We start from the raw sequence: 16,124 nt of genomic DNA on the forward strand, positions 1-16,124 counted from the left end.
TTCACTTCTAGCCCTTTTCTTCTAATTTCTTTTAGTTACCTGCCATACTTTGTCCTCTCCCCCTCCACTTTCTTAGGTTCTACATTCATTCTTCTAGTCAAACATTTTTGTTCTCTCTCTTTCTATGCTGTTCCCACTTTGGTCACAATAATTGTTGCTTGCTCTGGGCCAGCAGAGTGATTAGAGATCCAAGCTGTACACCTAGAGGCTCTAGGTGAGGCCATCCATTAAGCAGCTCAGTCAGGTGTGACAATGCGCATGTCATTTTCCCTCTCAGCTCAAACTTTGTAAGAGTTGAGCAGGAATGGTTTAATCTTGAAAAAGTTTACACAGCTTGCATAAATTTCTGCTGCTAAAACAGTAGGACTGTGCAATTTGTTATCGGGCATTCAGGTTGTTTTGGGTGCCTAAAAAATTGCAATATGTACGAATTGATTGTAAGCCTATGATATGAATGCATGTACAGTTGATTTGCACATGCAGAAATGTTGTAGTGCCCACAAGTACTATGGGCAGTCAGAAAAGTATGTGAAACAAACTAAAAAAAAAAAAAAAAAATTGTAAAAATTTGGAAAATCCAAACACGAACTAAAATTTTCTTTGGAATGCACATTCCTAATAAATAGTAATTATTCATCATTTTCAAAGGTTTTTGACAATGCAGGGTTTAAGAAAAATTAAAGTACCAGGATTAGTTTTTTTTATTTTTATGTTTCAACAATTTTATTGGTATCAGCAGAATTAAACATAAATTAGGCATAAAATGCAAAAATGGCAAACACCACTATCTAATATAAACAAGACAATAATGCTATTATCCAAGTTTTTAACAGTTTTTCTCCCCGCCCTACCCTGTTCCTACCCCTCCCCACCCACACAGACTGAGATGGGTTCTACTATATATATTGACTATTACAAAACATACAAAAAAAATCCAGTATGAACAAGATACCAGCTTCTTAACTATGAGCTCCCCGGTCTCCTATCCCGAAGTATTATTAATTGTATTAATAGGTCCACCCCCTCCCCCTATCAGATCACCCCCACCCCACTTCCACTCCTTGTGTGTATCGGGCTTACTTTATTCTCTCATCTTGAAAAAGATTTCTTTCTGATTGGAAAGCTCATACATTGCATGATCGTTGTGCTTTTAAGATGAGTAATATGTCAGTCTACAAAAAATCCATTTGTGTGTCATGGTTTTATTTTAAAATTTAAAATAGGAGTTACTAAATATGCATCGGTAGCAAACTAAGGTCCCTTTAGGTTGGACTGGTGACTACAAATAACATATGTAGAGGCATATTGTCAAAGCACTTACAATGTTACATAGTAACCTATGGAACTTTGTAAGTCTATATGCTTTGAAAATGAGCACTATTGTACTATGACAGCAGATAAAGATTTGAGCTGTCATTCTTTGAGCATATAAATTAGTGGACTGGAATAACTTGCTGATCTCATGGGCTGTGCACCAGTTTATCTCCTTTCGACAATTTTACAGCTTCTTGATCTAGTCTTGTGTTCTTATTCACTCTTGGTTTTTTTTTTTTTTTTTTGGTAGCACTTTTTCCATTAGATTTCATGTGGAATGATTGTAGAGTAATGCTTTTGAGATCTTTTACTAAAAAGCTTTATGTTTGTACTTAACCACGCCTTGATAACAAAACTGCACAGTAATTGCAAAGGCAGTATGACAGCTGGCAGGGATGTGACCAGCATGTGCTCTGCAGTTCCCATGCAGAAATTGTCACTAGTGTGTGCAAACAGTGGTTGCAGTTAACATGGTTGCACTTAGCATCTCCGCTTGAGGACACTCTGATGCTAAGTGAACTTGTGTTATGTACCCCATATTAATAGCAGCTATCCATGCCTATTCTTTCCTCATGCCCCACCTAGTTCCCCCCCCCCAACACAAAGTGCACTCAACGCATGAATTAATGCAAAGTAACTGCTAAGCCTCTGCAGAAACGGCTTACTAGTGTGGTAGCTGTTAATGTGCATTAATTCAAACATTAGATGCTTAGCGCACTTTAGTAAAAGTGTTATGTAATGACTAGAAATAGATACTTTAGGAGAAAACTTGGCCATTGATGACGACTTTCTAGGATTTAAATACTTTTTCTTAAACATTTTTTTTCAAAGGACTTCAGATGAACATATAAGCCACATTTACCATCTACTTATGACTCAGCTGAACGAAGACCATGCAGAAGTACGCTTCTCGGCTTTCCAGGTTGTGGCTGAACTGTTCACTCGCTCGCATCAGTTTCGGACATTGCTTATTTCTAATTTCCAAGAGTTCTTGGAACTCACAGTGGAGACAGACTATGATCAGCCTCTTCCACCACCTAAGGAAGTGGCTCAGAAACTGAAGAAGCTGGCTATCAAATCTGTGCAAGAGTGGCACGAAAAATATGGAGAAACCTACAAGAAACTTTCACTCGGATACCACTTCTTAAAGCAGAACAAGAAGGTACTCTATAGGTTTCATTTATCTGGGACTAGGATGCTGCTTTTAAATGTATGAAGTTCTGTATCAGTGAGGTTTTTGGCAGTTTGAGAATTGATCTAATTTACCTAACTGTGATTCAATGGAGTAAGCATCAAAATGTTACGTTTGCTTTTATTTTCTTGACCATGGTTCTTCTGGAAAAGTTTGATAAAATTCTTTGAAATTATGGTCCTGCCATCAGCTGTTATGATATTCCATTTGGCCATCATACACCAATCCCACCCTGTCTAGGAAGTGATTTCAGACTTATTCAGTGCATGGTTCATAATGCTAAAATATTGTGCTATCTTTGGACCTTTTTCTCTCTCTTCCCCCCCCCCCCCCCCCCCCCCCCCCCCCCCCCCAAACTTTCAATATCTCGTGTATTGCTTGGCTTGAACTTCGAGGTTCAGGAGGGCAGGCTAACTGTTCAGGTTCTGAGTCTTATGGCTGATTGAGAGTACACTGTTTAGCAGCACAATGCTTCCTTTCCCAATGAATTCCAGAGTTTAATTACACCTTCAGTGAAGAAATATTTTCTCCGTTTTGTTTTAAATTTACTGTAGCTTCATTGCTTGCCCCCTAGACCTAGTATTTTTAGAAAGAGTAAACACGCAATTCACTTCTACCAGTTCCACTCTATTCATTATTTTATAGATCTTTATCATATCTCCCCTCAGTCATCTTTTCTCCAAGCTGAAGAGCCCTAGCCACTTTAACCTTTCCTCATAGGGAAGTCATCCCATCCCCTTTATCATTTCCGTCGCCCTTCTCTGTACCTTTTCTAATTGCACTATCGGGCTCATTTTCAAAAGAGAAAAAATGTCCAAAAAGTGGCATAAGTCTGCAGTTGGGCGCTTTTCTCACAAAAACGTCCAAATCAGTATTTTCAAAACCTATTTCTAGACGTTTTTCTCTGAAGTCCACTGCTGGACTCAATGGATCTTGGCCTGACTCAGCATGGCTTTTCTTGTGTTCTTATAATTATGAATAATGATCTGAAAGTGATTTTTAATTTTGCATGATACATTTAGGCAATTTCAAAGCACTTAGCCTTCCAAAGTTCCATAGAAATCTATGGAACTTTGGAAGGCTTAGTGCTTTGAAAATATGCCTCATTATATCCTTTTCTTTGTCTGAATTTCTTAATAGTTTAATTGGTTATTCAGCACACTTAACATGGCCACTAGGTATCACTGATACACACTGGGCAGTCTCCCTCCTTCCCAGGGGCAATGAATACTAGTTCTGCAGCACCTCTAGCTCTGGCCAGCCTGGTAAGCAGAAGCTGGGATTAATACAGGTCACTTGTGCAGTTTTCCCAACCTGTCAAAGAACTGCTCGTTAATAACTCTGCAAGAACTACTCCTGGGGGAATTCTGCGCAAAATGTTTGAAAATTCTGCAAAATCCTGTGCTGTTTATTTGTAGCATTTTTGTACAGAATTTCACCATCCTAAAGACCGAAATTCCCTCCTAGTTCCCTCTTCAAGCACCAGCCTCTCCCAACCTCCCCAAATGGCACACTCATTTCTTTGCTCCAACCTTTCGGGAGGAGGAAGTGAACCACTGTACATCGAGTCCATACTGGTCATTCAAATCCCAATGTTATAAACCAGGATATGGATGTCTAAAACTACAGTATATCCATATAGCAAGGGTGCGTGGATGGGTGTGTGGCTGGAAGTAGGGAGGGGCCAAAAGATGGATATCCAACTTTGGCAGCAGAAGCTTCTTTGACCAGGAAGCATGGTTCTCTGCGCAGTTCGTACGTTACTCACAGATGAGCTCCCAATTTCACTGAAAGAAACTCCCCTTTTTGTAAGGCTTAGAACTCATGTTCAGGACTAAGGAAAATTACAGGAATGCTTGAGAAACAAGCCATACTGTGGGAATGTGGTCACATGTTTCCCAGTCCAGGTGGCCAATCTGAACTTGAAAAGAAGCTCCATCTCCCTCTTCACATACCAAATTAATTAGAGCTGTGTCTTATTTTCTACATTCCAACTTACTTTCAAACAATCAAAGTTAAGCAATCATTTTTAAACAGAATTACTTCTAATCAAAAATACGGACCCCAAGTTCACTGGTCGGTCAAGGCAGAGTTGAAAAATAATCTTTAAAATTCACTTCCACTACATTTGGTCCTTTAGTTTCAACTCTGTTTTAACGACAGTCCATACATAAGTCATTATCCTACATCAGGTAAAACAACCAAAAAAAAAAAAAAAGGAACAAGACAGATTATACAAATGGATAATACACTGAGCACTAATTTCAACAAACATACTAAAATTAGTAGGAAGTATAATCCAGGGGCAAATGGTGGTAATGCTGCCCACTAATGACTAACCAAAATTCAGTATTACAAATAATACACACTGTTTAGTTACATTAAACTACACAATTTGCCCAGAACAAAAGAGGTCAGTGCTCAAGGCAGTATTTGAAATTATTAATCAGGTTATGGAAGGAATCCACCGGTGAAATTCACCTCCACAAATCTTCAGAGTTAGTCAGCTTGAGCCTTATTCCTTTGTATAAGGGCAAATAAATGTTACAACATGCAAGTAGTAAATTATGCTATATTAATTTCTGCTTGTAAATTATATGAGTATGATAAACTGAGTATAATCAAGAAAAACTTTATCATATTGCAAAATAATAAGCTGATTAATGTCAATTCTAATACATTTTACTTAGGCTAAAGTTTCAGCATCGATGGTCTTTATTATCGCTACAGAAGGCAACCCAGACCCATATTCCACACTAACTGTTGCACTTGTTTTAGAAAGTGTTAACCCTCCAAACCCCACCAAAAACCTCTTGTACCCAAGTATAGGTGAAACCTACGGCCATAAGGGCTATAGTAGTTGTGTATAGTTGGGTATACGAGGTTTTTGGTGGATTTTGGATGGCCGGGGGTAATGGTGAGATGTGTACCTACGGCCTCTTATGTGAAGTCCACTGCAGTGCCCCCCTACTGTGTGGCCAGTCTACTAAGAATGCTGGCCTCCTGTCCCACCCCCCCTCCAATATATCCCAATTGCTTGTTTTTGTGCGTTTTTCCCTTGGTCATTTTTTTCCCCCCGAAAATGGTCCATAAAGATAGATGCATTGAGCACAAAAAAATCTAGCAAATGGCTGTTTTCAAAACAAAAAGACTTTTTCTGTTTCAAAATCGCTATGCCATTTGATTTTTGGATGTTTTCAGCAAAATGTACAAAATCGGATTTAGACGTCATATCGAAAATGCCACTCCACATTACATAGATTACAAGTTTATCGCCCTGTTTACTAAGCCGCGTTATAGACATGTTAGTGTCTTTAACGCACTTTAACCATGTATGCGCGTTAACTGTGAACATGCCTATAATATCCCTATAGGTGCCTACATAGCACGCGCTCTAATTGTAGGCATGTTAAAAATGCTAACGCACCTTAGTAAATGGCCATTAGTGGAATAATTCTGAAGGTCTGAAGTCAAAAAGATTGATTGTGAGGTGATTAAAAAGCTTAAATTGAACTATAATAGAACAAATGGCACAGTGATAACCTTTCTAATAATCATAACCTATGATTATTAGAACTTAATCTCTGAGGTTTTTGCACAATTTACTACATTTCACTAATCTGAAGTTATTAAAATGATCTTCTAAGGCCTATAAGTACGAATAATATGGAAGAGATTTTTCACCTACAAAAAATGAATATAAATAGTTATTCAAAAGAAAAAAATATATTCAAAGAGAAGCTAAAAACTTCAAACCCTATTGGCAAAAAACAACACAATATGTCCAAATACTTATTTTAAAATGTGTGATCAGCATTGTTATGACTCGGCACTTTGTTACATAGTATAGTCATTACTGTAAATGATTATTTTACTTTCAATTAAAAAATAGAACTTTGGGATTAAGGAAAGTGACAAGAATCGGGATGGTTGCAGGAAACAGAGGTTGTGTGTAATCCACCCAGGATGTTTTGACTGTTTATATCTGCTCATCTTGTAGCCACATAATTGGGGCTGACTAATATGAAATCCATTTAGCTGTGGTCTTTTCAAAACATGGGTGATTCTAGACAACTAATAGAAAATTCATGCACATTATCCATTCACTATGTGCATGAGGAAAAATCTGATAAAATGTATAAAAAAAAGAAAATCTAAATCAGTGTTGTGAAAATAAAATTATTAGTTTTTATAGAGAAATGATCCTATCCAAAAACTAAATCTGATTTCCTACAGTCTTGAATCAGCACTTGTTTCGATCTAGGTTTTTTTTACAATTTTTCTATAATTTAGGATATACCCCAGTGTTGTTCACTATTTGTGAAGCAGATGCCATGTTGGGAAAAAGACTTCACTGTGAGAGCTAGGACTAGTGCTGGATACAGTAGATAGATGGTGCCCAAAGCCCTGGGTGATAAGGAGGAGGGGTGGTCCCTTTCCATTTTTATATAGCCAGTCCAGCTGCTCAGGCACACTTAGAGCAGTATCTCTCTATATAAAACGCACCTCCAACGTTCGAATGAAGCCTCTGTTAGCCAAAAGTGAAGGGGGTGAGATCGCATTGTGTCTGCCCCGCCCACGCGTCAAACGTGATGACGTCGAGGGCGGAGCAATGACACTCAACCAATCGCAACGCTCGGCAGCGAAGCGTCAGGGAAGGAGGCGGCGCTCTCAACGTCTAGCCTTCCCTTCGCTGTGTTCCGCCTTCTTCTGACGTCAAGGATGACGTCAAAAGAAGGCGGAACACAGCGAAGGGAAACCTAGACGTCGGGAGCACCGCCTCCTTCCCTGACGCTTCGCTGCCGGAACCGCCACGGAGGTACATTTAAAACAAGAAGAAAAAAAAAAAACCATGTTGGGGGGAGCGAAGAGGGTGGCCACAAAATAAAAACAATGGGAGCGGGAGGGCAAGGGGAGAAACGACACCATGGATGCGAAGGGGGGGGGGGGGGGGGGGGAAGAGGGCGGCCCAGGCTGGGAGTGGGACATGGGAGAGAGAGGAGCATGGATGCAAGGGGGGGGGTCATGGAAGGGAGACAGGGGACTTGCTGGAAAAGGATGAATGGAGACGGCAGGGGACAGAGGAGCATGGATGGGCATGGATTGGGAGGGCAGGACTAAGGGATAGAGGGAAATTGCTGGATAGGGATGAATAGAGGGGACAGATGGGCATGGATGGATATGGATTGCAGGACAGGCCTCAGGGAGAGAGGGCAATTGCTGGATAGGGAAAAATGGAGGGGCCAGGTGACAGATGAGCATGGATTGGAAGGGCAGGACTCAGGGAGAGGGGAATTGCTGGATAGGGATGAATGGAGGGGACAGATGGGCATGGATGGATATGGATTGCAGGGCAGGCCTCAGGCAGAGAGGGGAAATGCTGGATAGGGAAAAATGGAGGGGCCAGGTGACAGAGGAGCATGGATGAGCATGGATTGGAAGGGCAGGACTCAGGGAGAGGGGAATTGCTGGATAGGGATGAATGGAGGGGACAGATGGGCATGGATGGATATGGATTGCAGGGCAGGCCTCAGGCAGAGAGGGGAAATGCTGGATAGGGAAAAATGGAGGGGCCAGGTGACAGAGGAGCATGGATGGGCATGGATTGGAAGGGCAGGACTCAGGGAGAGGGGAATTGCTGGATAGGGATGAATGGAGGGGACAGATGGCCATGGATGGATATGGATTGCAGGGCAGGCCTCAGGCAGAGAGGGGAAATGCTGGATAGGGAAAAATGGAGGGGCCAGGTGACAAAGGAGCATGGATGGGCATGGATTGGAAGGGCAGGACTCAGGGAGAGGGGAATTGCTGGATAGGGATGAATGGAGGGGACAGATGGCCATGGATGGATATGGATTGCAGGGCAGGCCTCAGGCAGAGAGGGGAATTGCTGGATAGGGATGAATGGAGGGGCCAGGTGAAAGAGGACCATGGATTGGAAGGGCAGGACTCAGGGAGAGGGGAATTGCTGGATAGGGATGAATGGAGGGGACAGATGGCCATGAATGGATATGGATTGCAGGGCAGGCCTCAGGCAGAGAGGGGAAATGCTGGATAGGGAAAAATGGAGGGGCCAGGTGACAAAGGAGCATGGATGGGCATGGATTGGAAGGGCAGGACTCAGGGAGAGGGGAATTGCTGGATAGGGATGAATGGAGGGGACAGATGGCCATGGATGCATATGGATTGCAGGGCAGGCCTCAGGGAGACAGCGGAATTGCTGGATAGGGATGAATGGAGGGGCCAGGTGACAGAGGAGCATGGATTGGACTCACACTTTCACTCTGACTCTCAAACACTCACTCTCACATACACTCTCCCAAACACACACACTCCGAGGAAAACCTTGCTAGCGCCCGTTTCATTTGTGTCAGAAACGGGCCTTTTTTTACTAGTGTATTAATAAAATGAAGTTTGATTCTCTAGACTTTTTCTCCCTCTGCCCATCTTGTCTCCCTCAATCCAGATTTCCCCAACACTCTCTTTTTCAAATACAAACTCTCCCCCAATCCTATCTCAGTCAGTCTCCTCCCAGTCAGTCACCATCATCTTGTCCCAAATCCTTCCAAGCTGTCTTCCCCTGATTTGTTAAAGCCCCCCTCCTGATCTTTTCTCTGGGGCAGCTCTTCTGTTTTCTTTAAGCATGGTGTGACTCAGTAAGCTTGATCTACAGGGTCTGCAGACTTCTCCTCTATTCATACAATTTGTTTGTATAGCTTTTGTATAGGTTAAACACATTGAGAGCTGCATGAAAACAGTGTAGTTCTGTGGACAGTGCCAGCAGAAAGTCTCTGGACAAGGTGGGGGAAGTATATATTATTGAGAGGAGAGTTGGGGAGCCACAGTTAGGGTTAATGAGGTCTGCCACTGGCCCCCAAGCCTTGCAATTAATGTACCCTGTAACAGCGTGTTTTGTATGCACACACCTTGCACATGGGAGGGCAATTTTCAAAGAAATTACCCATGTATAACTACGTTGACAATGAGCTGTTTAAAAAATTGCTTGCTCTCAATGTGCATGTTCTACAGGGCACTTAATTTTGTCCACATTGATGGGAGGCATTCCTTAGGCTGCAGGAGAGAAATAATGCATGTGGATGACAAGTTCAAATCTGTGTATATTATTACCAAGGAAAAAGGTGCTTGTAGAAGAAACAGGTTCTTTTTCCCAGGCTATAATCAAATTCAAGCAACATGCTTAGTTTGGGTTTGATTAACACATACCTTGTGGGTTAAAAGTACTCACAGAGTTTGCACAAACATGGACAAGTTTGATTATTTCCTTTTAATATGTGGTGTATATTGTACCTTTAATCTAGATGAACACCGTTTGCATCCTTTTTTTTTAGGTTTAATTTTGTCAGTAAGGTTTGAGAATTTATAGGAGTCTCTCTCTGTGTTTTGACTGGCTCTCTGTTTCTGTTTGATTTTTATGTAGCTAGTTTACTGCACTTTCACTGTAAAATGTGTTTTCTTAGCTATATAAGTGGAAGGCTTTGAGAATCATAGCCTTGGATTCTTAACTATGTAAATTAGTAAAGATCAGGGCTCCCCAAGTTGCAGTCCAGGAACTTCATTTTTCCTGCCCAGAGCTGAATCTGCCCTGTGGAAGAAGTTTACTTATTTTTATCATATTAAACAGTGACACAGACAGTAAATGGCAGCAGGGGGTGGATGTGTGAGTGATGCTTGGATGGCTACTCTGGCTATGAAGAACTAAGGCTGGTGCCAGGCAGACTTTGTAGGTCTGTATCTGTATATGGCAGTCCGGTTTAGGATAGGCTGGAAAAGGCTTCAATGGTATCTTCAGTAGTTGAAACCAAGGACACTGCTGGGCAGACTTTTACTGTGTGGGTCCAGCAAATGAGAAGACTGGTTTGGATAGGCTGGAGTGGGTTTGGACGTCAACTCCAGTAGGTGGAACACAAGGACAGAGCCGTGCAGATTTCCATGGTCTATGTCCCAGAAATGCCAAGGAAAGACTCGTGATAAAGTATATAATATCACATTCATTGTTGTTCAATCATGAATTGGGCAGACTGGTTGGACTGTTCAGATCTTTATCTGCCGTCACTTACTATGTTACTATGTGATATACCACTATGTGATATATCATATGTATAACTGGTTTTGATTTGTCCTTGCCATTTTCAGGGAATGGACAATAGAAGTCTGCCCAGCACTGTCCTTGTTCTCCAACTTCTGAAGCTTAATCTGTCCAGCCACAATCAGAGCACAGGCCGTAAAAGTTTGCACAGTGCTAGCTTTGCTTCTCAATTACCGGTGTTGCTTTCTAATCTCCGCTAATCTTCTTTGGATTCATTTCTTCTAAACAGGATTCCTTTGTGTTTGTCCCACAAATTTTTGAATTCCATTACCATTTTCATCTTTGCCACCTCCCATGGGAGGTATTTCCAGGTATCTACATCCTCTCCATGAAACAATACTCCTGACGTTATTCTTGAGTCAGCCGCCTTTCAACCCCAATTCATGTCCCCTAGTTCTGGCGCCTTCCCATCTCTGGAAAAGATTTGTTTGCAGATTAATACCTTTCAAATATTTGAACATCTGTATCATATCACCCCTGTTTCTCCTTTCCTCCAGGTATACATATTCAGGTCAGTAAGTTTCTCCTCGTATGTTTTGTAATGCAAATCCCGTACCATTTTCGTCGCTTTTCTTTGAGCTGCTTCAAGTCTTTTTACATCCTTAGCAAGATATGGCCTCCAAAACTGAACACAAAACTCCAAGTGGGGCCTCACCAATGACTTATAGAGGGGTATCAACACCTCATTTCTTCTACTGGTTATACCCCTCTCTTTGCAGCCTAGCATCCTTCTCACCACGGCCAATTCCTTGTCGCACTGTTTTGTTACCTTCAGATCTTCGGACACCATCATCCCAAGGTCCCTTTCCTGAGCTGAGCGTTGCCTTGGATTCTGTAACCTGTTGGCTTCTAGAAAGCTAATTATCCATTCCTTCAGCAGCGACTCCTTTATTTTTTTTCCTACCACCGATGTGAGGCTTACTGGCCTGTAGTTTCCCACTTCTTCCCTGTCTCTGCTTTTGTGAAGAGGGACCACATCAGCTCACCTCCAGTCCCGAGGAACTTCTCCCGTTTCTAAAGATGCATTAAATAAATACTTAAGAGGTCTCGCTAGGACTTCTCTGTTCTCCCTCAGTATCCTATATCCCATCCGTCCCCATAGCTTTGTCCACTTTAAAAAATATGGTGGTGGTAATTCTTTTTCCCTATCTCTGGCCCTCCTTGCTCCTTTGTGCTTCTAGCCCACTTGGAACCTGCCTCTATTCAGCTAAGGTGCCAAGAGCTTTCATTTGCAACTAATAGGGTTTGTTTGTTTTTTTGCTGTTTTAATTTCACTTAGTCTTGCCATCAGAACAGTAGCTGCGACTACTTCTGAAATGTGGTAATGTGGACCTTGTGTATGACCTCGTTGCACTTGTTGAGATTTTTCATTATACTATCACATATATAGAGAGGCCTTTCCCTAATGAGATCTTTTTAGAATGTCTTGAAAGCTGTAATAATGGGAAACCTCTATATATGTGTTATACTCATTTTAGAACTTTTTTCCCTAATGAGATTATCCTGCTTATAATCGAACGAGACAAACGCCCAAGTTCCGACCTAAATCGGGAGATGGACGTTAATCTCACAAAAACGAGTAAATCCATATAATCGAAAGCAATGTTTCAGTGCGCCCGTGTCGCTCGTACGTGGACGTAAAAACGTCCAAATAGGAGGCGTGTCGGGGGCGTGTTAGGGGCGGTGATACGACGTGGACGGGTACAACGTATAACGAATAGCGAAAGGGCTCTGGTTGAGCGGGAAGATGGGCGTAATATGATGGACCCGAAATAAAAGCAACCAGAGCAAGGGGGAAATCGTCTTTAGACCCATTAGCGATTGTGTGTAGTTGGAGAGTGGCGATATTGTTGGTGGAAGAGCGGAAGTGGTGGTTGCAGAGAGAAAGCCGAGCGTGTTGAGTACCTGTGACGGTCGTCTGTGTGCCCTGCCTCTTTTTGTGTCTTACCCTTTGACCGTTCCTTACTCCTACTCCTTTGCTCCATCGCCCCCTTCCCCTCCCCCTATCCCTCCCCATTCACTCTTCCCACGTGTGTACTCTATTCCCTGACCTCCGTTTGTCTCTGTGTTCCTGTACTGTTTGGCGAGTGAGTGGCCAGAGGGCGTGGTGGCTGGAAGTGAAAGATCTGTGTGTGTTGCTGTTTGTTTGACTACTAGTCCTAATACTTGCACTGGTGGTGGGGATATGGATGCACTTAATGCACTTGTGGCATGCATGCTACACGAAGAGGCCACCCACCGCAGGAGGTATTCACGGCCCCGAGTGTTTAGGCCCCGCACCACCTTCCTACAACTCACTGACCAGCAGTGTCTAACAAGGTTCAGGTTTGATAGGGCCACTATTCGTCAGCTGTGCGAGCAGCTGACACCCCTCCTTCAGCCCCAGACACGTAGGAATAACCCCATCCCTGCCCACCTCAAAATCACTTCCGCTCTCTCTGTCCTGGCCACTGGCAGTTTTCAATCCGTATTAGCTGCTAACACAGGCCTCACCCAGGCTTCTATTTCACACTGTCTCACCCAGTTCCTGGATGCCTTCATGACTCACACCTCACACTACATCACTTTCCCCACCACCCCCCAGGCCCTGCACAACAACATGGCCGCCTTCTATGCTGTTGCTAGATTCCCCTCGGTCATCGGTGTGATAGACTGCACACACGTAGCCCTCAGACCCCCCCGGGCACACGAAGCCACCTACAGAAATAGGAAGGCATTTCATTCTATGAACATGCAAGTTGTATGTGATGCCCAGGGGGAGATATTAGACGTGTGTGCCAGGTACCCTGGCTCCAGCCACGATGCCTACATCCTACAGCACTCGGGCATCTTCCGCAGGTTCGAGCGAGGGGAGTTCATTGGTGGATGGCTACTAGGTAAGTGCAACATGCATGTACCACCCATACTAGACCTCCTCCACTGGGCAACCCTCCGCCCTGGCTTCCTCCACCACAACCCACTATCCAAATCCCCCCACCCCCCCTGTACCTGCTCCAAGCGATACACACTCATCTATCTCATTCTGCTTTTCTGCAAAGGTGACCGAGGCTACCCGCAGAGGACATGGCTTATGACCCCCCTGATCAACCCACAACCAGGGCCAGAAGAAACCTACAACAGGAAACATCGCAGCACCCGGGGGATCATTGAGCGCACCTTTGGTTTATTGAAAAACCGCTTCCGCTGTCTGGACCGGTCTGGAGGAGAGCTGCTCTACAGTCCAGAAAAGGTGGCCAAGATCTTTGTAGCGTGCTGCATGTTACACAATTTGGCCCAGCGCAGAGGACAGCCTCTCCCAGAGGAGCCACAGCCACCACCAGAAGAGGCCCCAGATGAGCTGGAAGAGGAGCCCCCTCCACCCCCAGCCCACAGAGCAGAGCTCAATGCCTACCAGCTTGGCGTAAGAGCAAGACAAAGACTCATTGAAACAAGTTTTAGGTGAAAGTAAGTGAACATTTATTTGTGACATTCAGTGCATATGTGTGTGTTCAACCCCACCACCACCACCACCACCAACCCTCACCCTACAGCATGTCCCATCATTTTCCCCTTCCCTTCCCCCGTCCCCTCCTACCCCTCCCACGCCCTTCCTTTGCAGCTGGTGCTGCATGGGAAGTCTCTTCACCCTCTTCTGAGCTGCTGCTCCCAGTGTCCTGCTCCCTATCCCCACAGCAGCCTGCGGCTTCGGCTGCACCGTGGAAATCGGGCCACCTTCTTGGTTCTAGTGGTCTGGCCACAGGACCCAGAATGGGAGCAGAGTTGGTGGGTGCTGCAGGAGTGGGTGCGGAGGCTGAGGATCGCAATGCCCACCTCTTAGCTGGTGGTTGCTGGTGGTCAGTGGAGGAGGATGTTGATGGCAGGGACTGCTCCAGCAGCACGGGGGCTGGAGTAGGCGCGGTGCCCTGAGGGCGCAGGTGTTGGATGCTCTGCTCCAGCCGTCTCAGTTGCTGGAGCACCTCCTGGTGGCCTTCACGTTGCGCCTGGAGGAGTTCCTGGTGTGCTCGCTGCTGTGCCTCCAGTGCTTGGCGCTGCAGCTCCAGTTTCTGCTGGCGGTACTCCTCCAAGCGCACGTTGTGGCGGAGTAGTTCGGTGGCCAGCCGCAGGAGTTGCCTCCTTTGGCCGGATGGCCTCTGGCGGGGAGCTGAGCCCTCCTCCTCCTCAACAAAGTCCTCCGGTGCTGGAGGTGCGGCCTCTGCTGGTGCAGGTGGTGGTGGTGGTGGTGGTGGCAGAGGCTGGACAGCTGGTGCAGGTGGTGGTGGTGGTGGCAGAGGCTGGACAGCTGGTGCAGGTGGTGGTGGACGCAGAGGATGCATAGCTGGTGCAGGTGGTGGAGGCTGGACTGCTGGTGCTGCAGGCTGTGGAGGTTGAGGCTGGACGGATGGTGTAGGGCGTTGGCCTTGCAGGCCACTAGGGCCAGCCTCCTCCGAGTCTTCACCTGTATAGCACAAGAGTGAGGAATAGTGTTGGTGCAAATAACCCACTTTTGTTTTTCAGCATTCATATACATTGGTATGTCCCCCAACCTGATGACCCAGCAAAGAGATGGTGAGGAGGAATGGAATTGACACGGGTATGAAAGAGAGAGCCCCGCAGGCAGCTGGGTAGAGGTGGTGGATGAGCAGCCAAGAGAAGGACACCACTCACAACGTTGTGCTCAAGCTGTTAGTTGTATAAATGTTAAATTGAACAACATTGCAGCATGTGTTGTGTTACTACTGACTTGCTAAACTGCATAGAACTGCTTTATGACCCCCATTACAGGCTCCTTCAGTTGAATGCATGTGGCCCACACTCAGTAGAGCACAGAGGTCACAGGAGGAACTAGGCACAGTTTGGTAATGGGAAAATAGAGGAGTAGTAGGGAAGGACGGCCCCCAAAGTTCTGCCACAGTAGTAACCTACACACACCCATAGGAGCCAACTGGAAAGTAGTATTGGGGGTGCTAAGCCCAGTGACCAACCCTCCTCCCTGCACAGCTACATGATCTTTCCTCAATATTGGGGGTGCTCACACACAGCACCTACCCTGTCTGCTTGCTCCTATAACACACATGACCACTACCACTACTCAAATAGAGCTTACAATTAATTCAATAAATATGGGCACACAGGACAGGTAAGAGGAAACCCAATGACAACGGTAGGGATAGGGATTAAGGGTAGAGAGCTAGGGAGTAGGGGTTACCAGGTCACAACAGCATCATAAAGGTGGGCTGTTAATATACATAAAGACAGCCAGAGATACTCCCCCCCCCACACACCTACCTCCCTCCTCCTGCCCCCCACTCCTCACCTCCCTCCCCCTGACCCCAACACAAGTGTAGTGCAGCACAACAGATACCCCAACTGCATAATGAAACACCTACCTGAGTCCTCAGCCTGGCCCGAGGTGTCCAGGGAGCCAATCCCGTGGATGCCCTCCTGGGGTAGGAGGGAGTACACCATCAGCTCCATGGGTGTAAGGTTGGCAGTGTCATTGCCTGGGGGATTGGCCCCCGCCTTCCTGCGAAC

At 45.0% G+C, this 16,124-nt stretch overlaps 1 protein-coding gene across 1 annotated transcript in view; it reads left to right on the forward strand.

Moving 5' to 3' along the window:
- UVSSA (UV stimulated scaffold protein A) overlaps positions 1–16,124 on the forward strand; it is a 261,433-nt gene that overhangs the window by 14,315 nt on the left and 230,994 nt on the right. The window contains 1 exon segment of the mRNA XM_030191086.1: positions 2,146–2,476. Within this exon segment, the coding sequence (XP_030046946.1) occupies positions 2,146–2,476 (331 nt within the window).

This window comes from Microcaecilia unicolor, chromosome 2 (assembly GCF_901765095.1).
Source record: "Microcaecilia unicolor chromosome 2, aMicUni1.1, whole genome shotgun sequence".
NCBI classification, from domain to species: domain Eukaryota; kingdom Metazoa; phylum Chordata; class Amphibia; order Gymnophiona; family Siphonopidae; genus Microcaecilia; species Microcaecilia unicolor.